At 57.4% G+C, this 26,147-nt stretch overlaps 3 protein-coding genes across 9 annotated transcripts in view; 1 reads left to right on the top strand and 2 right to left on the bottom strand.

The window, feature by feature from the left end:
* CNGB1 (cyclic nucleotide gated channel subunit beta 1) overlaps window positions 1-9,776 on the bottom strand; it is a 31,072-nt gene extending 21,296 nt beyond the window's left edge. The window contains exons 1-13 of the mRNA XM_086758456.1: window positions 9,670-9,776; window positions 8,819-8,948; window positions 5,108-5,360; window positions 4,781-4,838; window positions 4,603-4,660; window positions 4,357-4,486; window positions 4,058-4,100; window positions 3,788-3,869; window positions 3,629-3,710; window positions 3,205-3,244; window positions 2,708-2,864; window positions 2,536-2,611; window positions 2,176-2,212 (exon numbers count right to left, since the gene is read on the bottom strand). Of these exons, the coding sequence (XP_086614582.1) occupies window positions 2,176-2,212; window positions 2,536-2,611; window positions 2,708-2,864; window positions 3,205-3,244; window positions 3,629-3,710; window positions 3,788-3,869; window positions 4,058-4,100; window positions 4,357-4,486; window positions 4,603-4,660; window positions 4,781-4,838; window positions 5,108-5,360; window positions 8,819-8,898 (1,096 nt within the window). The 5' untranslated portion in view covers window positions 8,899-8,948; window positions 9,670-9,776. The remainder of the gene's footprint in view (window positions 1-2,175; window positions 2,213-2,535; window positions 2,612-2,707; window positions 2,865-3,204; window positions 3,245-3,628; window positions 3,711-3,787; window positions 3,870-4,057; window positions 4,101-4,356; window positions 4,487-4,602; window positions 4,661-4,780; window positions 4,839-5,107; window positions 5,361-8,818; window positions 8,949-9,669) is intronic.
* Window positions 9,777-10,195: 419 nt separating this feature from the next.
* ZNF319 (zinc finger protein 319) lies at window positions 10,196-19,729 on the bottom strand. Of its 5 annotated transcripts, none has more exons than XM_086757776.1 (2): window positions 19,086-19,729; window positions 10,196-17,220 (listed from the first exon to the last, which is right to left on the bottom strand). In XM_086757776.1, the coding sequence occupies exons 1-2, from the start codon at window positions 19,166-19,168 to the stop codon at window positions 15,555-15,557; spliced, it is 1,749 nt and encodes a 582-aa protein (XP_086613902.1). In that variant the 5' UTR covers window positions 19,169-19,729; the 3' UTR covers window positions 10,196-15,554. The 5 variants fall into 5 exon arrangements, with proteins under 5 accessions (XP_086613902.1, XP_086613906.1, XP_086613903.1 ...); XM_086757780.1 differs by having other exon boundaries at window positions 19,076-19,728; XM_086757777.1 differs by having other exon boundaries at window positions 10,196-17,591; window positions 19,076-19,727.
* Window positions 19,730-19,887: 158 nt separating this feature from the next.
* On the top strand, window positions 19,888-25,753 carry USB1 (U6 snRNA biogenesis phosphodiesterase 1). Of its 3 annotated transcripts, none has more exons than XM_086757783.1 (8): window positions 19,888-20,029; window positions 20,110-20,261; window positions 21,371-21,528; window positions 22,019-22,072; window positions 23,223-23,328; window positions 24,191-24,274; window positions 24,572-24,672; window positions 25,623-25,753. In XM_086757783.1, exons 1-8 carry the CDS (start codon window positions 20,002-20,004, stop codon window positions 25,660-25,662), a joined length of 723 nt encoding a protein of 240 aa, XP_086613909.1. In that variant the 5' UTR covers window positions 19,888-20,001; the 3' UTR covers window positions 25,663-25,753. The 3 variants fall into 3 exon arrangements, with proteins under 3 accessions (XP_086613909.1, XP_086613907.1, XP_086613908.1); XM_086757781.1 differs by having other exon boundaries at window positions 19,894-20,029; window positions 21,345-21,528; XM_086757782.1 differs by lacking the exon at window positions 25,623-25,753 and having other exon boundaries at window positions 19,894-20,029; window positions 21,345-21,528; window positions 24,572-24,958.
* Window positions 25,754-26,147: the final 394 nt, after the last annotated feature.

Below are 26,147 nucleotides of genomic sequence, written 5' to 3'. Positions count from 1 at the left end.
CAGCTTTTAAAACACAACACAACTTTTGGATACATTATATGAAAACTGGACAAATACTAAAATTGCAGCCCAGTACTGGTGGGGGTTGCTACAAACACAGAGGCTGGGGCTCAGGGTGGTCGCTTGGCTCATGACTCGTTGTGATGGCTGCCCAGATCGTCCTAAAGAGACGCAATGAGATGGCAGGAGGCCTTATCGTGGCCTTGCAGCACACCAAGGGGGCTTATACAAAAGATGGAGAAAGACTTTTTACCAAGGCCTGTAGCGACAGGATAAGGGGCAATAGCTTTGAACTGGAAGAAGGAGATTTAGACTGGAGAAAAGGAAGAGATGGTTTATGATGAGGACGGTGAGGCAGCGGCACAGGTTGCCCAGAGAAGCTGTGGATGCCCCATCCCTGGAAGTGTTCAAGGCCAGGTTGGATGGGGCTTTTAACCATTAATTCCTACTTGCTCGCCTAGAGATTGACCTCATCCACCTGCATGTGCTGCTGCAAACCAGAGCCCTTTCCCCTTGCTGGAAGAAGACACTAAGATAATGGAAGAAAAGCAAGAAGCTAATGAGAGCTGGAAGAGCTTTATAACGTTACACCTTGGAGGCAGAAGTCGACTAAAAGAAGTCTGTGGGCTTCAGCTGGAGGTATTGGGGTGAATATTCGGATGCTATGGGGGGTTTGAGAGGGCCAGGAGTACTGGGAGGCTGCAGCAAGAGGTTTTCTGCCTCCGAGGTGTCCTGAGTGACACTGTTCTACCCTCCTATAAATTATAGCTCCCATCTCATAGACAGCACCCTGCAAAACCAACAGCTCTGGTTCCCGGAGCCAAGAGGGAACCAGGATGGGACAGCCCTGGGACCGGGGACACGCAGCCAGCACCCCTGTGCCGGCCTCGGGTCCCCTGTCACCCCAGCTGGGAAGGAGCTGGAGACTGTTTGCAGATTCCCCTTTGCTTTTCCTCCCCAGCCGCACTTTCTCTCAGGTTGGGCTCATTTGTTGGTTGTGGGAAGGGCCGGCTTGCCACCGTCTTCGTTTTCCATTTGTTTCAGAGGCGCTAAGCCCCTTTGCCCCCTGAAACAAAAGGAGAAGGAAAACATTAATGAGCGTGCTGGCAGTTTGGTGCTGGGGCAAATCTCTCGCTCAACCCAATTGCTCCCTTCATTGGGCAGATGAAGTGACCTTGAGATGCCTCCAGGCACCAAAGCGAGCCATAACGCAAGCCAGTTGTGCACAAAGGGTATGATGCCCTGCACATCCAGCAGCATCCCACTGGCTTTGCCTCTTTCCAAGCTCCACAACAGCACTCAGGTCTCCAGTTTGTACAAACATGTGGAGAAATGCCTTCCCACGCGATTTCCCACTTGGAGATCCCACCGAGTGGCTGCTGGCTCGGCAGGAGCAACCTCCGGCATGTCCCTGGAGGGATGCACAGCCTCAGCGTGCCACGGCAGCTCCCACCCAAAGGCTCCTTCCCAGGGATGGCACTTGCACAGGGCTGTGTGACATCTCCCCTGCCCAGTCCATCCGTGGAGGCAGCCGTGGCTCCCGGTCGGGCTCCCTGTTTCACTCGGCATCTCCCAGTGCAGCTGGCATAGAGAGCCAAGCCCAGCTCCCCACAAAGCCGGCATTTGCTCCCCTCCATGCCAGGCAAGCAGCGGTGCGAACCCCCTAATATTTTCCTACAGCCACACAGACTCACAACTAACACATCTAATCCCAGGATTTCGTTTTCCCGAGTACCTCCCTAGACATCTCACATCGGGCTTGGCAAACGCTCTCTGGCAAAAAAAAACAAAGGGGGTGATGAAGGCAGCAGGCTTGAATTCCCTTGTAATCCTTGGATCAAATCCTGCCAGCTTGGCAAACATCCTCTGGCACAGCTCAAGGATAGACCGTGACACCAGCACTAACCTCAAAGCCCGTGACCCAAGGATGTGGGATGTTGCACTTGAAGAGCTTCCCACAGCCTGAATTCTACCAAGCCCGTGCCGCAACCCTGTACCTGCTCCACTTCTCGAGTGGCAACAGCCTCTCGTGGCTTCCCCGGGGGATTTCAGGGGCTTCACAGCTGGTACCCACATCAGACTGGGGGACAAAAGCCCCCAGTAGCCCCTATTCTGAATAAACCCTTTCCAACCTCAGCAAGCTAACTGGCACAGCGAGACGGAACAACCACTTACTTTCTTCCACAGGACTCCAGGTCTCTGTGGCCGCTCCCTGCCAGGAGGAAAAGGGAAACGTGAGACACTGTTCATTTTCAGTAAACCTAAATTTCTACCCTAATGCCCTATTTTCAGTAAACGTGGTACTTCTACCCTAACTACCCCATGTGATTTCTCGGGGCATGCTGGATGGTTTGGCTGTGGGCATGAGCATCCCCACGCACGACGGTAAAGGGCAGGAGCACATCAGTGAGCTCTCCAGGGTGCAAGGGAAGGAAGGGAGAGCAGGCAAAGCTGCTGCTTCTCCTTAGAGCTGGGTCACATCTGGGTGAGGACGTGGCATTTGCGCACCCTGTGCCTACCCAGCAGACCCCATACCTGTGCTTCCTGCTTCTCCTTGGTCACCGGCTGCGGCATCACCTTCTCCAGCCCCTGCACCAACCAGGCAAACATCCTGGTGACCAGAAACCACTGTCAGACCTGGCTGCTGGAGCCTCCTCTCCCACAGTCACCGTCCCTCTGCCCATGCAGAAGCTGCTGCCGCGGTTACCTGCTGCCGTCCCCTGCCAGGGACCGAGGGATGAAGGTGGCCACCGGCTCTGGCTGCTCCTCGGGTGCTGCCGGCTGCTCCACTGCTCCCGGGATGTTCTGAGTGGCTAAAACACTGCTTTTGGACTTTGCCTGGGTTTTAGTCCCTTTTGTGCCTGCTGAGGTTTATTCCAAAGGAGAACATGGATTGGCAACACAGCAGTCATCTTATAAATTGTTGGGGAAGGGGAGCAAGTGAGGAAGGGTCACCTCCCGCAGAGGGACAGGCTTGGGGGATCTCCCTGTCAAATTCATCCCCGGGGACCTGGCTTGGGAAGAGGGGTTTGGGGACAGATGTGGTGTGGGGGCAGTGCTGTGACTCCGGCGTGCCCACCCTTCCTGGCACAGTCGGTACCCCGGGGCATGGGGACGCAGGGCAGCCCCAGCGCCCACTCCCGGGTTCTCAAAGGCACAGCATCCCCTTCAAAAGGGCCACCCAGGGAAGGGGGCATCACTCACCTCCCGCCGCGGCTTCGCGCTTCTGCTCCTTCGGCTCTGGCTGCAGAGGGACAGAGGGACGGATGGACGTGGCAAAGCACTGTGTGCGGCCCCACACCACCCTGGCTGGGCACGTCCCCCATCCCAAGGGGACCCACATGCACAGCCCACACACACTTTGCTGCGGTTTTGGCCCCATTTCCTTGACATGGACCATTAAAGCATTGCTGGCACCAGCGGGTCCCCAAATGGAGGGTCCCCCCAGCAAGTAGGCAGGTCTGGGAGCACTGGGACTGCACCCCGAGGTCTCTTTTGCTCTGCTGAATTTCCTTTGGGGTTTTCCTCCCCGTGGTCCCAGCCGGGCCATGCGTGAGGATGAGGAGACTGCTTCACTGTCACCTCTGCCCAGCAGCCCCTCGGGAGTCCCTGGCCAGGTGGTGCTCACCTCCAGCTTTTTCAGCATCTCCGGCTGTGGCACCATCCTCTCAAAGCCCTGCACCAGCCAGCTGAGCACTCGTGCTCCTGCCCTGCAAGGAGAGCGCACTGTGGCCCGGGAGCCCGTCCTGCACCCTTCCCGCCCTCCCACATCCCCCGGGGGACCCACCACTCCTCTGTGCTGGTATCTAAGCCAGCCTCGGGCTCGCATTCATCCAGTTCGTCCTCATCTGGATCGAAGGGGGTAATCTCTGCAAGGAGAGCGAGGCCATGGGGATGAGGGGGGGCTGTGGGGATGAGGCAGAGCCGAGGCTTCCAGTCCTCCCATCACCCAGCTCAAGGGACAAACATCACCAATTGAGTAGGTGGGATGTGGGATTTGGGAGTCCCAGAAAGGCCCCTGGGATGCTGCAAGCTGCAGGCTTCCAGCTCTCCTTACCCAGAACATCCTCTTCCTCGTCCTTGAGGATCTGGACCTCTGTCTGAAAAGCCAAACAGACTGTCACCCACCCGGCAGCTGGAGGGGCTCATCCCGCCGTGGGGAGGGAAACCTGCCCTTTCCCCAGGAATGGATGAAGGCAGAAGCCCATGCAGGGCAGGGTTAGTGCTCCCAGTTAGCACTGGGAGAATGATAGGAAGGAGGACAAAAAAAAAAAAAAAAAAGGAAGAAGAAGAAGAAAAGGTAAAAAGAGCTAGAAGGCCAAATATACCAGACTGTTACCCAGATCTATCACCTACCTGATCGGGAACGTCAATGCTCGTCTCAAAGCTCTTCCCGAGTGCCTGCAGCGTCCCTGGGGCCGGGACCGGCTGGGGAATCACCTTCTCCAGCCCCTGGGAGAGCCAGGAGAGCACACTGCTCCCCATGCTGCCAGGGAAGGGGGTGAGTCAGGCTGGGACCCCCCGTCCCAGGCATCCAGACCCCAACCGAAAGCAAAAACCCATGCAAACCGTACTGCACGCTGGAGGGTGCAAGAGCAATACCTCTCAAACACGGAGCCTGGGTCCTCAGGCACTGCAAATCCCACCTTCTTTTCCACTTCTTCAATGGCAGCAGGAGAGAAAAGAAAGGTCTCACCACTGCTCCACCAGCCCCAGCACGCTGGGCAGGAGTGGGACCAGCCCATAAAGGAGCTGGCGTCCCCTCACCACGGGGCCTTACCCTGGGTGTGTGCATGGTCAGCAGCATCTTCGGGGCCGCCGGCCTTTCCTGTCGGTGCCTTCAGGGTAAAAGGCAGAAGGAGTCAGAGAGTGAGGTGCAGGGGACAGCGTCCCCTGCTCAAAGGTGGCTGCAAGCCCCAGGGATTCCCCATCCCTCCTACTGCCTCCCAGCAGCTCGGAGAGGGGGGGATGCATCCTGGTCCCCATCCCTCCTGAGGATGCTGTGGAGCATCCCTGGGTACCGCAGAAGCTGGATGCAGAGGCACCAGGCATCTCCTCACCACACTTGAGGGGTCCCCGGTACCTCCCAAACTGGTTCTCTGCTCACCTTAGGCAGCTCTGGTTCCCGTGCTGGGGCCGGGGGGGTCTCCTCCGTCAGATGGGGCACCGGGGGCTGGGGAACCACCCGCTCGATCCAGCCCAGCATCCCTCCACCTGCAGGCAGCGAGGAGGGGGTCTCCAGCCAGCGAGAGGCCAGCAGCACTTGTGCAGGCTCCCTGGGGGACACCGGGTGCACCAGCTGCTCACGTTGTCCCCAGGGCAGCCCAAAATGGTCCTTGGTGTCCTTCTGCTTCCACGTCCTGCTTGGGAAATGCGGCACTGCAGCATGGCCAGACCAAACCCAGCTCAACCCCTGACCCCTCACCTCTATCGTGAGCAAACTACACCCTCTATTTCCAGCTCGCAGGCTCAGTTAAACTTGCTTTTCCTAAATGTAACCCCTCATTTAGTTTTTTTTTTTTTTGCCTAACCCTCCCTGGCTGGGGTCACACAAGAAGCTCTCACGAAGTCACAGCAGAGAGATCACAGAAACCGTGACGCTCTGCTCGGAGTCCTCTACGCTCCCCGTCGTTTTTCATTCGAGGGCTGAAAAGCAACAGCAATTTGAGCAGAATTTGTTTACAAGCAAGTTCATGTCCCTACACACGTACCAACTTGTTCTGCCGCGAGGAAACAACTCTACTCCGTCACCTTTCTGTTCTGGCCCAGGGTCACGGTGGCTGCTGGGGCAGGCAGCGAAGGCAGCCAGCGACAGCCAGCCGTGGCTGCCGGGATGTTGACAGGGTAGGTAGAAATAAGGTGTTGCAGAGCAGGGATTTAGCTGTTCAAGCCCTGTTTACTCAGTCTTTTCAGGTCCCCCTCACTCTTCCTTGATGTGACTCCAGACTGGGATGCAGCACCAGCAAGCTGAGTGATGCTACATGTTCCCATGCAGGGACAAGGGCTGGGGGCTCTCGCCCAGCTCAAACTGGGGATGTCTTCTGCCGTTGCCCCATCAAAAAGCCCCGCTCTGCCCCAAATGCCCCTCCCAAGACACCCCACTCTGCTCAACAAGGTACTCAGGAGCATCTTGGGCAGCCCCCATGCTGCTGCTCGCAGGAGACACCCATGAAGGGCAGGAGAGAGCAGATCCCTGAGCTCCGTGTCCAGCCCAGCCAGGAGACTGCACTGGGAGTTTCGACCCTGGGTGAACACACGACCCCAGCCCCATCTACGCAGCAGGTTACGGGCTGGAAGCCATCCGGCGCTGGGCTCTTTGCATCAACCCCTCACTCAGCTCTCAGACGCACAGAACGCCTTCAGATCCCTCCAGGTGTTTCATTGGGGGCTGCCCAAACCTTGGCATCTTCAATCTTGACGAGCCGAGGTTCCCAGACTGGTGACACGCATCCTTAGCTCTTCGCTTGCCCTCGCCTTGTGCGAGGCCGGGAGTCAGGTTTGGATGTGGCCGAAGCATCCCCCCACGCGGCACCTCCAGCCCCCAGCACCCCACGAGCAGGCTGGGCTCTCCCAGAGACCCCCACGTCCCCGAAGTGGGACAGGGTGGCTGTAAACACCTCACAGGAGCCCTGATGACCAGAAACCAATTAAGAAATGGCCTTTTACCTCGCACTGGCTACGAGGGATGAAGGAGCTGTGAACGCCCCAGGAACAGCAAAGGAAAACCCAGCGGCACCGTGTGGCACAGTGGCATTTGGGACCTTCGCAGGTCCCAAAGAAGCCCAGGGCCAACAAACACCTCTGAGCCCAAAGAAGCCCAGAAAAAGCCTCCCAGGGTCAGAGTGAGCCCCCCATGACAGCCAAGGTCTCCTCCCTCCACATAAGCTTGCGCAGCTGTAAAAGCCTGGAGCTTAAGCCTGTCCTTGGCCTGGGAAGGAAAGCAGAGGGCCAGGGCCGTTCCTCCAGCACATCCGAAAGAGAGAGGGGCAGGCACGCCAGTGGGTGCCCAAAAGACAAGCTGCTGGAAGAAGAGGAATAAGGAGCCAGGATGTGCCTGCGACGACACCCATTGCAATCCCCTCGTGTCACAGGCACCGGCCAGTGCCACGACCCGTCGTGCCAGCGGCCAAAGGGCCTCAGTGTCCGAGAGCGAGAAGCAGGGCACAGACCCCATCCCCATTCAGAGCAGGGAGCACTGGCGCCTTTCCATCCCTGCTCCAGCACCAGATCAAACCCCTCCACAATACCCAGCTCCGTCACCCTCGCAGCTTCACTCCTCATGGACCTGCTCCATTGCTCCCCTGCTGCAGCTCATCCTCCAGCTCCGTTTCGGAGCACCAACCCCCCCACCATGATGTGTGGAGATGGCCCCACAGGAATCCCAGCCACATCCCTCGTCTCTATCGCTGCCACTTACCCCCGCACGCTCACCGTCACCTCCCTGGGAAGCCACCTCTGGGACTCATGGGCTCCCTCGGCCACCGCAGCTCGCCACTGACCCCCAAACCCACCCCAATCCGCTCAGGGCTCTGCGGGGATTAGCCCAGTGCTGCCTGCAAATGGGATTACCAGCATCCAGCTGTCTGGAACGCCTCGGCTCCCAGCAGCCAGCCTGGGTTTTGGTGCAGGATAGTGCAAAGAAAATCCCAAAATCAAGCAACTTTGACATCCTCGAAACCCCTGGAGCTGCCAAAGCCACCCTGGGCACTCACCGGCCGGCTGGGAGTCTGGCAGCGCTGCGGGGAAGGCTGTTGTCTCGCCCAGGCGGGTGCAGGGATGTGCAGATGCAGGAACGGGGCTGCTGAAACCCCGCGGAGCAACGCAAGGGTGATGTGTGCGGGGCGATGTGTCCAAGGACGCTCCACCCGTGGCTCTGTCCCAGTGGATCTGAGGCAGGAGGCAGCAAATCTGTGCCAGGCTGAGCTAAGCCTCCCTTTGCTGAGCCTGCGAATTGCCGCTTGATCCGTTTACCTGCGGCCCTGCATGACTGCCAGCCTTTCCCATCGCCCCTAATCTCGGCCGTTGTCACACCCTGGAATCCTGGTACCGGCACGGCTTCACTGTGTGACGTCCATCCCTGGCTTCTGTCTTTGGCCAGAGCTCTCTGGAGAGGCATCAGAGCCCCCTGGCCCAATTCCTCCTTCCCCAGCCCCATGGGTGTCCCCAGCCTGGCGAGCAATGAGTATCTGTCCTGCTTGGCCCCAGCCCAGTACCTCTGCAACTTTGGTTCACCACTAGGGAAACTGAGGCACAGAGCTGCGGTCTCCCAAACTGGACTCCATTCCCGCCAGGTCCGAGAAAGCCAACTGAAAGGCATCCTTGTATTTCTGAGATACCGTTCACTCTGAAGCACAGCGATGACAGCTAACAGCTCAGCACTACTCTCTGATTTTTACAGCAGAAACATGAATCAAAGGTGTTTGCCAGAGTCTCGAGTCTGGCAGCTACCAAAGCCATTACCCAACCTCAGTTCTGCTCACTTCGCTCCCTGCGACTCCGGCCGGCAGAGCTGTCCCTGCCCCAGCAGGAATCAGCAGTAAACCTCCATGGCGGCCAGGAGAGGAGCTCTGGGCTCCCATCCCAGGCCAGGCAGCCCCTATCACCCTGGTTCCCCCCTCCTTGGGGTTGGCTCAGACCCCCAGCCAACGGCTGACACAGCCAGGGGTTCAAAAAAAGCAGCATCTGTCGATGGCTAAACCTGCATCTCCTCCAAGGACACTCTTCGAGCCAGACCTGCCTACAAAGGTCTTTGACTTATTTCGGCAAGCAAACGCCCAGGAGGAACGCCGGGGAGGAAGGGGAAGGTTCTGCTCCTCACCTGGGTGATGCTGCCAGCGCTCCTGGCACATTTGCTGGAGAACTACTTTCCATCCACTTCTGCTGTCCTTTTGTTTGCATCCCCAGTATTTACATTTGTGGGGTAAGGCAGGAGGCATCGGCGATGACACCTGCACAGAAAACAGCTCCAAGCGGGTAAGGTCTTCTGGAAGAGCGACAAGACCTTGAGTTGCTCTCTATACAGTGCCAAGGGGATGCCACTCCCACCAACCACTGCTGGTCCTCCCACAGCCAGAACCTGCGGCTCCGGCAAAAACTGCAAAAATTAGCTAGCCTTGCTGTGATTTAGGGAAAACAAAGGTGAGAAAGTAAAAGCCCACACAAAGCACCGGTGGTGCCGCTGCAGTTTGCTTGCCTGCCCCGAGGATACGGAGTGTTTCCTCAAACTGCAAAGTTCTAACACGGGCACGGGTTAGGACAATCGGCTGCGGTTCGATGTTTCATCTTCCCATGGAAATCATCCAGCCAGGAAGAACAAATTAGGGCAGCTGGGAAAGGTATCGCCCTTTCGCCACCGGGCACGATCCTGCTCGTGGCACTAACGCCCAGCCACGGAGGGGCTGGTGGCCCAGTATCAGTGTCAGCAAAGGCGAAGGGGTCTTGCCCCTTCCCTGAGACAGCCCTCCTCTTCCTCCCAAGCACTTCGCCGCCGTCATTTAAGGAGCTCTGCATGGAGCAGCCAGCCGAGAAGGGGTGCTAAGATGTCTCCCAGCCGCAGGATCCTGGGTAAGGGCTGTCCCCATACTTGCCTTGGTTTCCCATCCTATCCCCTTCCCAAACCTTCAACCAGAAGTGTTTTCTCAGCGACCCAGAGACAAACACCCATCTCACCTGGCCTGGGCGTGGGATGGAGCAAGTCTGGCTGTCTGCAGGTAGCGGGCTCCTCTCTTGCTGTCACAGGATGGGGAGGATGCAAAAAATAAAGACCTCTGGGAAAGCTGAGACCTGAGACAGTCGTGGATGGGGCTCAGGTCCTCGGAGCACAACGTGCATCAGCTTCTGCCTCCTACACAGATGCTCCTTTCCGACAAGGAGACAATCCTGCCTGCTTCTGCCCTGATGCCCCAGCAGCAAGCTCTGCCCTGGGCAGGGAGTAGTCCACCTCTAGCAAGGGGCAAAACCACACACTCTGCCCACTTCACTTTCAGCCCCTGGGAGCCTGCCCGTACCCTGCGTCTCGACTTCTGGTTACCAGGTGGATGAACCATCATTTCTCCATCAAAAAAGTTCAGGGGAAAGAAAGAACATGTGGAAAAAAAAATATCAAGCAGAGCTAGACAGAGCACAAAGACAGACAGGGGAGGCAGTGCCCTGCACATGGCCTCCGCTCCAGAAACCTCACACACCCACGGGAAGGTATAAATAACTATAAATTTATTAGTAAAGCAAAACCATTTGACACTCACACAGAAAAGCAGGATGTGTTAATACAATATATATACACACATACATGGAGTATCATCCTAGAAACACACGGAGAGCAGTGTTAAAGGCACTGCAAGCCACACAAACCTCGTCATCCTTGGCTGCAACTTCCCACGGCCCTGGGAACTTGCCGGAGGCACGAGCGCAGATTAGGAGCAGCCCAAGAACCTCACCGGCCATGAAACCGCTTGGATCCACGGCTCGGAGGCATTCAGAGACAAGTCCAGCTCCCACCTGTGGTCCTGCTCTCCCTGCCGAGCATCCCGGGCACGCTGCGAGAGCAGCATCTTCACGTCCAGAAAGTGGCAGAGGCAGCTGCCGGGAGATGCTGCTGAGGGAGCCCGGCAGCCGGGGAGAAGCCATGCTCACCGGGGCCCAAGGGAGAGTCGTCATCCCCAAACCTTGCCGGCCTGCCATTATTGCATCTCAGCATTACGCCTGCGTGTGCACGAACCTTCCTGCACGTCAACTCACCACCCAATGGAGGAAGAGTCAAACTCTGAAGAACAACAAGGTTTTTTCGCTTATTATTAATAGCCAGGCCCCAGCTGCAGCCTGGACTTGATGGTAAATACCCAAAGGAAGTGTAGAAAGTGCTCTCCTGCCTCTGAATAGTGCAAGGTCAGGCCTGAGCACCCAGACATGGTCCCAAACCACTGTCAGAGGACGCTTTCCCCCTTGCTCCTCAAGACATGCACATCTTGCCACTCAGATCACAGGGGTGGCATCTACTCCCTGGAGAGCGGGCAGGGCCATCTGGGCACATCCGTGGTCCCAGGGGTGTCCACACCATGGCTAACCTGGTTCGGCTGCCTGCCTGATGCACACAGCCGCTCCGCAGGCGTTCCCAGGGGAGCTGAGCGGTCCGGCCCCATCCCAGCACCATGACTTCTCCCCAGGGACATCTGACAGCCCTTCACTGACCTAACCCCCAGCCTTGGAGATGTGGCAAAGGGACCCACCACAGAAATGGCCGCTCTCACCCCACTGCCTGTTCCCTACAGCTCTGCTCTGGCTCCTGGTGCTGGCTCAGACTCGCTCGCTGCACCAGCTGTACCACAGACAGGACTCGGCTGAGCCAAGGTGCCAGGCCACAGGTATCACCCGTGTCCAGCGATATGGACAGCCGCAGGGGAAGGACCAGAAGTACCCACTGGATTCCAGCAAGATTTGGGTGCCAAACACCATCATCAGTGGTTTGGTATCATCTGGATCCAGCCTCAGCCTGGGAGAGGAATTTGGGGTGGGTGAGAGGGGCGAGAAGGGGAAGAGACCCCACAATCAAATTGGAAAAAGGGATGAAAACCAAATTGCTGCTTACAAATAAAGAACTGAACAAAAGGCAAAGAAGCCTAGAGGGTCTTATAAAAGTATAAGCAAAACAGCTGTGGAGGTGAAGGGGCCTAATGGCACCCTGTAGGTAGGGTAAGGAGGAGTGAAGAACAGAAAAAAGCCCAGGTAACAAACTACCTTCTTCCTGGACCTAGAAAGCCAGAGGAACAGCAGTCCTAGAGAGCAGGATTTATCTCCTGGACAACATCCATGCTGCCTTTGGCCGGCCTAACCCTCCCCAACATCTCCTCAGCGGCACCCTATGCTCAAGCTGCCTGCCGAAGAGAACAGCCCTTTGAGATGGATCATCCCTACTCCGGCCCTACCAAGCATCCTCAGGTGATCTAGCAAGCAGGTCTTGAAGAGCACTTGCCATGGGGCTGACATACCACCAGCTCCAGCACGGTGACCCTCCTGGGTGCTGCGGGGTGACGAGAGATGCGAGAGGCCAAGCGGAGGCAGCACGAAGAAGCCTGAGTCTCTTGAAATAAATGTCAGAAGCAAAGTGCAACACAGGTACAGAGTAAAAACACATCTTCCTCCCAAGAGGCTTTGGCCACAACTACTCTTTGGTTTGAAAAGGAACCACCAGCAGTTAGCAGAGAGCCCTTCGTGGCATGATGCCGGGGGGATATCGGTCTCCCAGGCCAGCCCCTGCCTCTCCACCCAGCACCACGTTCCTGACACTCGTGTGCCTCCTGCTATTTCCATCACCTCTCACCTCGCAGTACAAAACATGACCCAAAGGCACAGCAACGGAGATCAACCTGCTTCCTCAGCCCACCTGTTTGCAACACAGCTGCTTCCAACTAGACAATCTCCCTATAAAAATATATCCAAGGCTCTCAGCAGCTGCTCAGGTGCCCAATCCACCCAGGTCCTCCACCTGCCAGCAGAAAACGTCGCGGGCTTCTACTGGATTTCGGGCTGTTGCAAGGCAGCAAACAAGATGAAGAGACCGAGTCACCACAGACCCACAGCCAGTCCTGCTTTATGATGCTCTAATACTGCACCAAGATGTTTTCAGACCTGGAGGCACCTACTCACAGGCATCGGCTGATGACCTGGACCTGGGCTCGTCCCCACCGAGCTCCTCACAGCACCCCACTCCCCCAGGCACGGGCCCCCGAGCGCACAGCCCAGATGATGCTCTCTATGCCCAGGGCACTGCTTGGCTGTTGCCACATCCCAAGTGGAGCTGGAGCTCCTTGTTGGGACACTGAGGGCTTTCCCAGCTGCTCAGCACCAGAGAAATGTTCCCCAGCAGTCCCTGTGCCCAGCTGGTACCAAGGGGACAGGATCCAGCAGCTCTGTGGCCAGCGCATCCGAGCCACTGGGGAGGGAAGAGTGTAGGGCACAGTCATTTGGGGGCCTCACGAACGATTTCTCCAAACTCCTCCTCTAGCAAACAGCTGCTCCAGAAAGAAACAGAGCCACAAAAGCCCCCGGAGGCTCCAGCAGCCTCCACTTTACACCCTCCTCCTATCAAAGGTGAGCCTCTCCACAAGTGCCCAGCTCTGGGCGCCGATTCTGGCTGCCAGTGCCGTGCTCAAGTGGTCAGGGTGATCGCTGAACCCCGGCTCTTTGGGATCTGTGGCAGCTGTGCTAACCACACAGGGCAGAGCTAACCACAGCCCAAGGCAGGCACAGAGTGAGGGTTCAGCTGGGTGCCGTGCTCCCTGGCCGGCCCCAGTCCCATGCTTGCAGCCCCCGGCACTGCTAAGCCCTTCTGTAAAGGCAGGATTAGCCTTCCTTGGTTCGGACCCATTTTTACTCCTACAGTAAAGCATACACTGAACTTACTACATATTAAACAGCAACAACCAGCTACCTAGAACCAAAAAGTTCTTGAAAAATCCAAGTTATCACATCTCTTTTTTTTAGAAAAAAAAAGATCCAGTATGACATTAAGTTAAACTATACAGTATTTTTAATGAATATTAACAAACTGCTTTAAGAAAAAAAAAGCAAAAAGAAAAAAAAAGAAAAAAAACACAGACAGAATACTCGGTAGGAAGTTCTACATCTATATGGCAGCATGAAGTAAGATAACCATCAGTCCCTCTTCCCTGGGCAGCAGAGAGCAAGGTCTGCTTTAACCTCCTTAAAGCTGCACATGAAGAAGACTCAGCCCCACTGTCCCAGCCCCCCAGATCACACCCCATTCCCCTCACCGTGCTGGAAATGGAAACCGAAGCCTTTCTCCACCTTTTGGATGAGCATCCCCTACCAGCTGTGCAGGCACAGCCCAACTCTCTACAAGGTTAATCTGTCTACACTTGCTGTGGACAACATTTATTAAACTTGTCCTAATGACCTGTGCACTGGCTGCTGTTCACTAGTTACAGCTCCTCACAACACTCCAACCTCATACGAGGGGCAGCTATGACCAGAGAAGAGCTGAGGCCAACAGGGACCTCTGGAGATCTAAGTCCAACCCTCTGCTTGAGCAGGGTCAGCTACAGCTGACCAGCTGGCTGTCCAGGACCGCATCCAGTCAGGGCTTGAATATCTCCACAGATGGGTATTTAACATCTTAATATCTCCAAAGATGGAGAGGGGAAGGCTGGTGGGCAATCTAATAAGCACGCCTTCAACCTTCAAGGCATCCAACTGGCATGTAACCAGTCTCTTGGTCATGAGAAGCCAGCAAAATCCTGCAGAGGAAAACACCTGAGGCTGCATCGACCTTACTAGGGGAAATTTATTTTTAAGTGATGTTTACAAGAACTGTGCAAAACCTGAAAAATACAGAAGAGGTAAAGAAAGAGTAAAGGGGTAAAACATGACTCCTGCAAGAGGGGGGAAAAAAATACACTCCTCCTTTACCCACCGCTAACCTTTCCCTCCCCGTGGAGCCGAGCCTGCAAGCCAGGAAGGATTCTCCTGGCTTGCTCTGCTTCCCCCCCAGCAGATCAGACACCAAGCCCCTGGCACGCGGCATGGGTTACCACCGGCGATGGCAACATCTCTGGAGCTGTACGTTATTTGTAGTGTTTATTTGCCTCACCCTTTAGTGTTCCAACCGCTGGGACGGCCCTTTGCCCAGCCCCCCTGGGAGTACACTGCGGGCCCAAGCGGTGCAAAGAGGGAAGGGCCCTGGGGGCTGGAGGTAAGTCTTGGCAGGAGAGCTAGATCCCTCAGGAAGCAGCTCTTAAACGCCAGGCCAGGAGCAGGGCACTAGGCTCTCCTCATCACGCTCTCCAGTAGCAGTGTAGCGCTTGCTACTCTTCCCCGTGCCGCTGGCAGGCATGGGGGGCGGGCAGGCTCGCTCAGAACCCTCGCAGTGTGACAGCCAGCGACTGCAGAAGCAGCAATGCCAAAGTGCTTTTTGGAGCTGTGCAGCCCCATGGCTTTTCCCTTTCTACGCTCTAGAAAGAGGGAGAGCAGGGGAGGTCAGGGGCAGCCAATCAACGGTAATGATCTGAAATGGTCCTCTCAACTGAGCTTGGACCAAGAAAGTTGGGAGATCCCAGCAGCAGAAACCTGCTGCTTCCTCACCGAGCAGCGCACCCCAGGAGAAGGGAGGGCTGGCTCTGCCTTGCTCCCGAGCCCTCTCCAGAAGCAGAGTTACCCAGCCCTCCCCGCCGACCCCGCCAGGCAGGGCAGGGGAAAGGGGCCGCATGCAAAGGGCTGGCAGTGGGCAGCTGGGCTCCCAGCACTGGAACTGCAGGTACAGTGTCAGCTACACTCCAGGGGATGCCAGGCAGCCACAGGCATTGTTTTCTCTCCCCACCTCCCTCCTTTCCACCCCTTTGAGCTTTTCCCGTCCTCCGTCACCCCTGTGACACAGGTGGTGTATCAGCCCCAGAAGCGAGAGGAAAGTTTACCTGCCCGCCCATCGCACCTCCCCTTTCCCCCAAACTCCTTGGAGGCCGTCTACAACCGAGGAGAGAGAAGGGGAGGCCGAGGCTCAGGAGCGTCACATGCAAGCTGAAAGCCGCCGAGGGGCGGGAGGCTCACGGCAAGCAGGCAGCCACCTGGTAGGCACCCTCGGCCGTGTGCTGGACGCTGTGCTCCTGCAGCAGGCCCAAGTCCAGGAACCGTTCGCCGCACCACATGCACTTGTACTGCTGCTCCCGGGCGTGCACGCTGTGGTGCTTGTTGAGGTGCTCGCGCTGCTTGAAGGCCTTCTCGCAGGAGGGGCACTTGTAGGGCTTCTCGCCTGTGTGCACGCGCCGGTGACGCTGCAAGTCCGAGGCGTACTTGAACCGCTTTTCACAGTCGGGGCACTTGAGGGGCTTTTCGCGGGCCGGGTCACAGCGGTGCTGCACGAACTCCGAGGAGGAGAAGAAACGTCTCTCGCAGAGCGTGCACTTGAGCGGCTTCTCGGCGCAGTGGGCCAGCTGGTGCTTCTGCAGAGCTGAGGCCCGCTTGTAGGACTTGTTGCACACCGTGCACTTGAAGGGCCGCTCCGCGTTCTGCACGCACTTGTGTCGCAGCAGCTCCGAGGACTGGTTGAAGCCCTTCTGGCATACGTTGCACTTGAAGAGGTTTTCTATGCCGTGCACGTGCTGGTGGTACACTAAGTGTGAGGGCTGCACAAAGTCCTTCTCACACAGGTTGCACTTGAAGGGCTCCTCGGCCTTGTGCGTGCGGCGGTGGCGCATGAGCGCGTACTGCTGCTTGAAGCTCATCTGGCAGAGGTCACACTTGAAGGGTCGCTCCTCGCTGTGCGTGCGCTCGTGCTGCCGCAGGTCCGAGGGGCGCTTGAAGGCCTTCTGGCACTCGCCACAGCGGAAGGGCCGCTCCCCGCTGGGCGTGCAGGGGTGCTGCAGCAGCTCCGACGACTCCTTGAAGTGCAGCTCACAGACGTTGCACTTGAAGAGGTGCTCCCCCGAGTGCGCGTACATGTGGCGCACCAGGTGGGAGCGGTGCTTGAAGGTCTTCTCGCACACCGTGCACTTGTAGGGCCGCTCCGAGCTGTGCGTCCGTTTGTGGTGCACCAGGTGGGACGACTGGCTGAAGCTCTTGTCGCACAGCATGCACTTGTACGGCTTCTCACCCGTGTGGATGCGCTCATGCCGGGACAGCTCCGAGAGGTGCTTGAAGGTTTTCTGACAGATGGAGCAGCTATAGGGCTTCTCCGAGGGGTCAAGAGGCTGTGAATGCTCTGTCTCGGGAGGCTTGTAGGTCTTTTCACAGATAGAGCACTTCATGGCGTTGCCGTTGTGGACGTTGTGGTGCTGCGCCAGCGAGGTCAGGAGGGAGAAGCCCATCTTGCAGACACCGCACACAAAGGGCTTCTGCTCCACCTGGATGCACTGGTGTTCGAGGAGGTCAGTGGCCTGGTGGAAGATCTTCAGGCACTGGGTACACTGGAAAGAGCGGTCATGGCCTGGCAAGCACTGGTGCTCATGGGGGTTGGAGAGGTGAGCGAGGTCGTGGCCACACACACCACATTTGTGGGACGGCTCTCCAGCCTGGACAGGGGCGTGCTGGTGGTGCTGCAGGCCAGGGTCCGGCTGGAGCAGGATGCCGTAGACGGCACAGCCCAAGGGGTTGTCAGCAGTGCTGGGTGGGATGGAGTGCTCTGGGAGGGCGGCTGCCCCAGCGTGGTGCTGCTGTGGCGGCGGCGGCTGCTGCTGTGGTTGCTGCTGTTGCTGCTGCCAGCTTTCTGACATGCTTGGGAAAAAAAAATGGGATTTTAGCAGTGACAGCTTCAGCTTCTCGGTTGAAAGGGTTCAAGTAAAAACAAAATCGAAAGTATCCAAGATCCTGATTCCCCGTAGCTGATCCCCTGAAGCTGAGGACAGAAAACCCAGCCCACAGCCAGGATCTTGGGAGGCAAAGAGGTGACTGAGACGTCACAGCCTCCTCCTTAGATCAGCACAAGTTCTTCGTGGACTGGTTTGGTCTGGCTTTTTCTTTTTTGGACAAAAGAACAGTAGGCAGAAGCAAGTGCCTTGAAGACAAGAGGAGGCCCTTCTCTGTGCTGGCTGTGATGTGCTCGCATTTGGGAAGGGTGAGGGAGGCAGCCCAGGGAGCAGCTCTCTCTGCAAGGAAGAAGACAGCTCATGTCAGGCCTCAGAGGAAAGATGGGCAACTCTCTAGTCAACTGGCCCCCACAGCTCACTTTGAAAACTCTCCTGCATCCCTGCAAAGCTACCAAGTGTGGGGGAGCTAACCAGAACTGGAGCCCCCCTTGCTGCTGTGTGAAGGGCCTGGGACAAGGCGTGCTCAGCCTGGAAAGGGTCAAGCTCTGCCTGGCCGGTGGCGTGCTATCACGAGAGGCAGCACAGCTCAGCCGCAACTCCGAGCGCTGTCAGTGTACTGGATCTCCCAGCCCCGCTGGGGCCACGGGCTGAGAACATCGGTCTCTGCAGGGGCTGAGGTACACCAAATGCTGTGCAATCGAGAAGCTACTGGGTTAGATTTTACAAGTATCGAGGCAGATCCCAATCTGATTCCACCCCAGCTGAAACACCCCTGCGAAGCAGTTCTGCTCCTCCTGTAGCTCGGGTATCAGGCACATTACCCCAGGGATCTCTGTAAGAGATTTCCCTCTCTCCGGGCGGCACTTGTAGACTAGGAAGAGCCAGAGAGCTCAAGGGAAGGTTTGCCCTCAACGTTATCCTATCCGCAGACAAAACACAGAACCCACGGGTATCGTGCGCAGCACTCTCTGTGAAGATAAAAGAAGCGTTAAAGCAATGGCTTGGCTGAACCTCCTACCAAACCATGGAATAAAAGTACACTGGAGTCAAACAATCTACACCAGAGCTGCTGCTGGGCCGCACTATAGAGCGCCACAGGGGTTTAGCTCACAAAAAAGTTCCAGTCTTTCTAGAGACAGCCAATAAAATCTGCTATCAACTTAGAGAAGAGTAAAACCCAGCAGTGAGCAGCAGACAGCAGCAGTACCAACACACCTCAAGAGAGAGGAAGCGTCCAGGCCTTGGCGGGAAGCAGCAGCTGGTGCTCTGGGGCCACGAGCCCCTAAGCCCACAAGAGCAAACCCGTTTCTGCATCAAACTGCCCGTCCTCACCCAGGGTAAGTAAAACCTTGGTCTTCCAGAAAGGTGTTGATTGCATTTAAAACTAGAGCGATAAGGAGCACCAGAGAAACCCACCTCCCAGCACCCCGGCCTCCCCCAGCACTCAGGTGAGACCAGACCGTGCCCCACAGCTCAGGCAGTGCCAGACCGCGCTTCTGCCTATGGGGACAGTGCATTAGTTTGTCTGCTGGCACAATTTTGGGCAGTAAAACACCCAAAGGCCACATCACAGCCCTGCTGGTACACAGAATCTCCTCTTTCTCCTACATAGCTCACCTTGGCCGCCGAGGTGAAGGGAGGGCTTGCCACTACCATACCCAGTGCCGGAGTTTGATGGGATACAAAACTTCAGCCCAGCCCAGCCGCCCCTTTCCCCCAAAACCGCGGCAGGAGCGACCCAGCGGCGACTGCATCCCAGACTGGCCTAACGGGGAGGGGAAGCTGGCGTGCCCCCCCAGCGAGGAAGAATAAGAAATACCAACCTTGGCTTACCGAGGGCTCTGCACGGGGACCCGAGCCGGCGCCAGCTCCGAGCCTAGCTCATCCCTCCGTGGGAGGTGGGAAGCGGCAACCATTCAAGGAGAGAAGACGGGGAAGCAGAGGTACTTTCAAACTGGAGAAGCGGCCCACGGCAGGGCCCGCTCCGGCATGGTCCGCTCCCGGTCCCGGTCCCGGCCCGGGGCTCCCCCGCTGTCCGGGCCTCCCGCAGCCGGGCCCAGGCCGCCTCAGGGCGAGGTGCGGCGGGGCGCGGGGGCGGCCGGGGAGCTCGGAGGGCGGCAGCCGCCGCCGCAGCCCGCGGCGAGGCCCGTCCCGCCGCTGGCCTCTCCCTATGGGACAGCTCAAAACGGACAAACGCGGCGACGGCGCCCCGAGGCCTTCAACCGCCGCCGCGCCGGGAGGCCCTGCGGTGGGGTGGGCCGGTGCGGGGTCCTTGCCCGCGCCGCGGCCCACACAAAGGGCGGCGGCGGCCGGGCCCCTCACCTGCGGCGGGAGGCCCCCCCCCCCGCCGTCAGCCCGCTCGCCGCCGGCGGGGCCGCGGCCTGCACGCTCCGCCCGAGCCCCGCGCTGGCGTGGAGGCGGGAGCCGGGAGGAAGGGAAGGGAAGCGGGGCGGGGGGGGGGAAGAGCTGGTAGGCGGGCGGCGGCCGTGGGGTGCGGGAGGGAGCGTAGCGGGCCGGCAGCGGCGGAGGAGGAGGCGGGGCGGGGCGGGCCGCAGCGCCGACAACAGCGCCCCCGCCGCCGACACCGGCCCCGCCGCCGACACCGGCCCCGCCGCGGGAGAGCGGGGTACGGGGTGGGGGGGGGCCGGAAGGGCCCGGCGGGCGCAGGCGGGGGCGGCCATGAGGGCCGCGCTGGTGGGGTACAGCAGCTCGGAGGAGGAGGAGGAGGAGGAGGAAGGGGGGCGGCGGAATGGAGAGCAGGGCCCTCCGCAGGCCAGGTGGGTGCGGCGGGAGCGAGCGGGGCCGGGTGCGGGACTGCGCGGCCTTCCTCCTCCGTCCTCATCCTCGGTCCTTGCAGCGCCGGCCGCCTTCGCCTTCCCGCCCCCACCGGTCTGCCGGACGATCCGGAACCGGAGGAAGCCGTTAAGGATGACAGCTCCCGACATGGCGGCCGCCTTCGGGGCTTCCCTCACGAGCGGGGCAACTGGGCCACCCACGTCTACCTGCCCTGTAGGTAACGGTGGGGCGGGGAGGGGAGGGACGGAGCCCGGCCGGGGCCCAGCCCGCAGCACCGGACGCCGATCCCCACCGAATGTTCAACATCTTTGTCGGCGACATGGACAGTGAGTGCACCCTCAGCAAGTTCGCCGACGACACCAAGTTGCATGGTGCCGTCGACACGCTGGAAGGGAGGGATGCCATCCAGAGGGACCTGGACAGGCTGGAGAGGTGGGCCCGTGCCAACCTCATGAAGTTCAACCAGGCCAAGTGCAAGGTCCTGCACCTGGGTCATGGCAATCCCAGGCACAAACACAGGCTGGGCGGGGAATGGATGGAGAGCAGCCCTGAGGAGAAGGACTTGGGAGTGCTGGTGGATGAGAAGCTCAACATGAGCAGGCAATGCGCCCTTGCGGCCCAGAAGGCCAACTGCATCCTGGGCTGCATCAAGAGAAGCGTGGCCAGCAGGTCGAGGGAGGTGATTCTCCCCCTCTACTCTGCCCTGGTGAGGCCCCACCTGGAGTACTGTGTCCAGTTCTGGAGCCCCCAGCACAAGAAGGACATGGACCAGTTGGAGAAGGTCCAGAGGAGGGCCACAAAGATGATCAAAGGGCTGGAGCACCTCTCCTATGAGGACAGGCTGAGAGAGTTGGGGCTGTTCAGCCTGCAGAAGAGGAGGCTCCGGGGAGACCTGATAGCGGTCTTCTAGTACCTCAAGGGGGCCTACAAGAGAAATGGGGAAAGGCTGTTTAGTAGGGCCTGTTGCGATAGGATGAGAGGTAATGGTTTTAAAATAGAGGGGGGTAGATTTAGATTAGAAATTAGGAAAAAAATTTTTACGATGCGAGTTGTAGAACACTGGAACAGGTTGCCCAGAAAGGTGGTGGAGGCCCCATCTCTGGAAATGTTCAAGGCCAGGCTGGATGAGGCTCTGAGCAACCTGACCTAGTCAGGGATGTCCCTGCTCCTTGCAGGGGGGTTGGACTAGATGACCTTTGAAGGTCCCTTCCAACCCTAACCATTCTATGATTCTATGATCGGCGTCTGGTGCTGTGGGCTGGGCCCCGGCCGCGCTCTGAAGGTCTTGCCCCGCAGACATCGTCCAGGAGGAATTCCTGGAGCTGCTGGATCTCCTGGTCTCCCGCGCTCGCACCTACGTCTCTTCGTTGACCGCCATGGCCGAGTTCCACCTCAGCCTCTCACAGTGTGTCGTCCTGCGCTACCACTGGATACAGCCCTTCGTCTGCGCTCTGCGCCAGCGCCTGGCCCCCTTCCACAGGTAGGGATGAGGCTCTGGAGAACCCCTCCTCGCACCCCCCGGGGTCTGGGGTTCGCCAGCCTCCGTGCCCCGAGGCATCCCTGGCAGCTGGTGCTGCACCAGTGAAGCCCCGGGAAGTTCTCTCTGTGCTGGGATCCAGCACCTGGCAGGTCAAGTCTTGGCTTTCAAGGACGAGGCCGGAGCTGTGCTATCCTCTAAACCACGAGTGGTTTCATCCCTTACATCTGGCTCAGGTGCCTGCTGAGCATCATCTGCTTCAGAGCTTTTATCACCATCCAGGCTTCAGAGGGCTGGAAACCAGGGGGGAATGGATTAACTTGAGCCCAGAATGGTTCTGGTTCCACCAATTCGGTCCGATTGCAGCACACATTTGCCTTTATTTTTCCACAGCCCAGTAATCCTGTCCTCTCCCCATCTTCTACTTTTTTTTTTCTTTCTTTTTTTCTTTTTTTTTTTCCTACTGGCTGAAATAGGATCTTTCTTCTTTCAGATTCTTCTGCGTGGCTGACCAAGTAAAGGTTTACACCAATGAAAACAAAACCAGGTGAGTGAGGAGCAGCCTGGGGAGGAGGCTGGGCAAGCTGCTGGGTGGACAGGAAGCGTTACCTGCCTGTCCTACGGTGACCGGGCTGAGCCGTGTGACAGGGCAGTATGCGATGACCTTGTCTACAGAGGTTTCACACCTTTCTCCAACTACTTGCACGAATTCTTAGCTTCAGCACTGATTTTCTGCAAGCTGTTGGTCTCATTAGTGGTGGCCGAACCTCAGGCTGCAGGATTTGAGCCTTCTGAAGAGAGGAGATCCGTTCACAATGTGACCTGCGGCAGGCCTTTCTGCTGGGGTTCAGTTCATGCTGTGGTTTCGCAGCAGCTAAAGGAGGCAGCCGCTTTTGCTGCCATCTCCCATCTGCTTTGTTTGGCGGTTTCGCAAACCCTTATGCCAGCGTGAGCAGCCTGGGGCAAGCAGAGCCAAGGCCACCTCTTTTGGCAGCAGTGCTGGTTGTGAAATTGCAGCGCAGGTCTTCCAAGAGCTGGGGAGAAATAGCTCTGACGGTGCTAATTCTGCCAGGTGTCAGCCCCGAAGCCTGGTTCCAATTGAATGCGATTAAGTAGTTTAAACGTCACAGCAAAAGTGATTGAAACTGTGAAAAGTTGCCGAATCTAGCGGGAATGGCAGCCCATGATAGTCATGGGCCAGACAAAGCAGATCCTGGATGACACTTGGTGTTCCCCTCCCCTCCTGGAGTCTAGAAAGCATCATCCAGAGAGTCCTTGTCACATCTCTCCAGCTTGCTACTTCCCGTTCTCCGCTTCCTCTCCTGCTGTAAAACCACTCTGGCAACTTCCAGTTTTCGAATGCAGCTCCTGCACGGCATGGTGCTCTGCTGAAATACCCATCGAGTGTGTCCTTTGCCCGGAAAATGAGTTTTGCTGTCCCAAAAGGTGCTGAGTTAATCTAGTAAATCTACATGATGTATCATCCAGTCCTACTTCTCTCTGCTGCCACATCTTTATTTCTGTTTTTCTTCAGAATACAGTCAGCATCCTTGAATGCTTAAACCCGGCATTCCTCAAATTATCTTTTGTTAGGGGGTAGGGAATTTACCCGGTAGGAACGCAGGGCTAAGTATGCTTATGGCTGTGCTTTCTGCAGTGTGAAAAGCTGCTTGCTGTCACTCCTCGTCTTTCTTTAGGACCTTTATTGGCTTGGAGGTCTCCGCTGGGCATTTCCAGCTGCTGGAGCTGGTCTCAGAGGTGGACAGAGTTCTGGAGGAATTTGACCTTCCCACATTCTACAAGGTGAGGCATCTCCTGCTTACTTCTCTGCCGGTCCGGACGCGCCAGCTGGTTGCTTGTGAGAGATCCCTGAAATGTGCACCCCAAGTAAACAGGAGCAGGGAGGTTAGACTCTGAAACAGTCTCCTCTGGGCTGGTCGATGAATTCCATACTTAACATCCTGAACACGATCTTGCTGAGAATGGGACTAGCACAAGTCTATGACTTCTGTATCACATCCTGTGCAGGACAGTAAGGATGTTAACTGTCTGGTGTTAACTGGAGAATCGGGTTTCTGGGATGAAGAGCATGCGTCACGGTCGCTGCCCTGCTGTGCGTGGAAGCAAGGTTGTCCTAGGATTGAATGGGCTTAGGGTGGGACCGAGGACGATGCTAGTGCCTCTTCCTTGGGCAGTTTCCTTGGGCATCAGTCCAGCCTCTTTGCTTGGTACTGGTTTTGGGGACAGGTTTTGGATTTTGAAGGTGCAAACCCTGATTTCCCTGTGCCCAGAGCGGAGCAAGGGGCTCTTGTGGGTTATCCAGAAGTGACTCACCTACCCGCTCCAGGACTGTCCATGAGAGCTGCACTCTGTGCAGCTGGAAAAGCTTCTGTAGAGCTGACCACAGGGACGCTGGGAAGCAGGCAGCATTGCCCGCTGGTGTCCAAAAAGGCTGGGGTGGGCAGCCCAGGACTTGCCTTGCCTCAAGCGCTGTCTGTATCAGCTCTGCAGCTGTTGAGCTGGCAGAGGGGGCTCCCAGCTTTGGGATCCACCTGCTTCTGCGATCTCGAGCAGGGCAGCATCACACCAGATCGCTCACTACGGCTCCGTGTGTTGAGCAAAGCCTCCTTTAGCCCTCACGATCTGATCCCTCTTTTGTCTTCAGGACCCATCATTCCATATCAGCTTGGCCTGGTGTGTCGGGGACCTGTCTGAAAGGCTGGAAGGACAGTGTCTGCGGGAGCTCCAGGTGCGTCCCCACGCAGCGTGGAGAGCAGGGGAAGAGCAGAGCTGGTGTCCAGCCAAGTCTCCCTGCCAAGGGCAGGGAGTGGAAAATTCTCTTCGCTGAGCAAGACAAACTTTACTGGGTTGAAAGAAGAGAAGCTTTTAGGGGGAGCGTGAGTTAAATCACCTTCCAGAGGGAAGCCAGGGGCTTCCAGCCACAAACGGCCTCATCTCTGACTTGGTTCGGAGAGGGACCTGCTGACTGCAGCCTCTGGCAGATCCACCCTCCTGCTACTGACTCCTGCCTGCATCTGTTTTCTAGGACATCGTGGATGGGTTTGAGGACTCGGCGCTCCTGCTGCGTGTCCAATGGGAGCAAGTCCGCTGCAAGTCAGGGAACAAGTACTTCTCCTTCCCCTTGAGGTAGGGGTCGGCAGGGCTGTGCGTTTCAGAGACTCGAAGACCCTGATGTCCAACCAAGGACCATTCTCCAGCGCAGCTCTGAGTGGCGCGGGCTGTCACACGCCTCCCACGCTCTTGCCTGCTCAGCATCTCTGGGGTGTTTGTGGCCTCAAGTCAGGCTACTTCCAAGTTGGAGTTGCTGGCTGAAGAAATGTGTGTTTGTAGCAGTTTTCGTTCTCGCTGCTGTATGTGCTGCAGTCAGCACTGGCGGTTCCAGCCATCCCACAATCGCTAATTTTGCTGATTTTTTTTTAAAAAAAAAAAAAAAGAAAAAAATTCTCTGTAGAAGCCATAGATGCCTTATGGGAAAGAGGAAGAAGGTAGCGTGGGAAGCTGTTGCTAAAGGAAGAGTGTCTCGCACAGTTGGGAATAGCACTGCCTGATTGTCGGGAGGCTCTGAGCATGCTTTGAGTAGCAAGAGGCAAGGACATGAGGCTGGACTCTCCCCATTCTGAGCTCGGACAGGTTCCTGGGTTGTGTTCGTGTCCCTTGTGTGCTGCCTCCGTAGAGAAACGTCAATACCTCATCCTTTTGCTAAACAGCGAAAGTTGAAATCTGGAGGGGAGAGGCTGGAAACACCTTGTGTTTTGGTGCTCCAGGCTGGGTCTTAAGGAAGAGCTTTGGTTTAAGATTGTGCGTGCTGTAAGCCCAGGACTGTGTTGGTGGGCTGCATCTCCTGAGCAGCTTGCTGCCGGGCGTGGGCAAGCCCAAGAGAGGGCAGTGTCAGCTTTTGCCTGAGCAGGAAGGGCAGTGCCCACGAGGGAGTCAAGGGGCAGCAGCTCCTGCCCAGGCTCCACGCTGTTTCCCTGTGGGACAAGCACCCCCCGGGGCCGTGATGACTGTGGGGGCAGCGGGCTGGACTTTGTCCCTTGGGAGAAACTCCTTTTAACTCCTTTTGTTCCCGCGGGGAGGTCGGCTGCAGCCTCTCAGGTATTCAGAGGAGGATGCTAATGTACTGCCCTGAATCTTTCATTCCGTGTCTGTCTGATGAAAGGCTCCAGGACTTCTGAGCAGTAAAAATCTGTCTCCTCATGTCATAAAATTGTTTCTGTGGTATATTTCAGCCGTTCCCTTTCAGACATGCCCAGCTCTCGCAGACTTCAGATGAGGCGATGCCTGCGAGCGCTTCTGCGAGCTCGATGCCGCACTGCCTGTCCCTGCACACGAGAGCCCGGGGGCTTCGTGGCCGCGGGAGCGTCTCGCATGGGTCGTGATGTCTGCCAGCACCCGTGCGGTAGCTGGTTTTCAATTCTGTTAATTCTGTAGGCGGTTAGTTTCTGCGGTGGGGATCCGTGTGATAAGGCGTGTGATTACACCCCGAGTTTTCTTTTGGGGAAGGAAAAACAAACAGAGATGGATATATTTAGCCCCTGGGGACTTCCAGTGAAACTGGCTCTGGCACGACCGGTTTCTCTGCAGTCCCGGTCCGGCAGTGC

This window comes from Chlamydotis macqueenii, chromosome 13 (assembly GCF_036417535.1).
Source record: "Chlamydotis macqueenii isolate bChlMac1 chromosome 13, bChlMac1.mat, whole genome shotgun sequence".
NCBI lineage: Eukaryota > Metazoa > Chordata > Aves > Otidiformes > Otididae > Chlamydotis > Chlamydotis macqueenii.
Note: the sequence above shows the minus strand (reverse complement) of the source record. Positions and strands in the feature narration are given on the sequence as shown.

Excerpts from the sequence above, each read along its gene's own strand:
- ZNF319 (XM_086757776.1), bottom strand. The coding sequence starts at position 19,168 with ATGGTTGCCGCTTCCCACCTCCCACGGAGGGATGAGCTAGGCTCGGAG. Across the intron at positions 17,221-19,085 it reads GTCCCCGTGCAGAGCCCTCG|CATGTCAGAAAGCTGGCAGC; the intron begins GTAAGCCAAGGT and ends TTTTTTCCCAAG.
- USB1 (XM_086757781.1), top strand. The coding sequence starts at position 19,932 with ATGAGGGCCGCGCTGGTGGGGTACAGCAGCTCGGAGGAGGAGGAGGAG. Across the intron at positions 22,073-23,222 it reads ACCAATGAAAACAAAACCAG|GACCTTTATTGGCTTGGAGG; the intron begins GTGAGTGAGGAG and ends GTCTTTCTTTAG. Across the intron at positions 23,329-24,190 it reads ACCTTCCCACATTCTACAAG|GACCCATCATTCCATATCAG; the intron begins GTGAGGCATCTC and ends TTTTGTCTTCAG.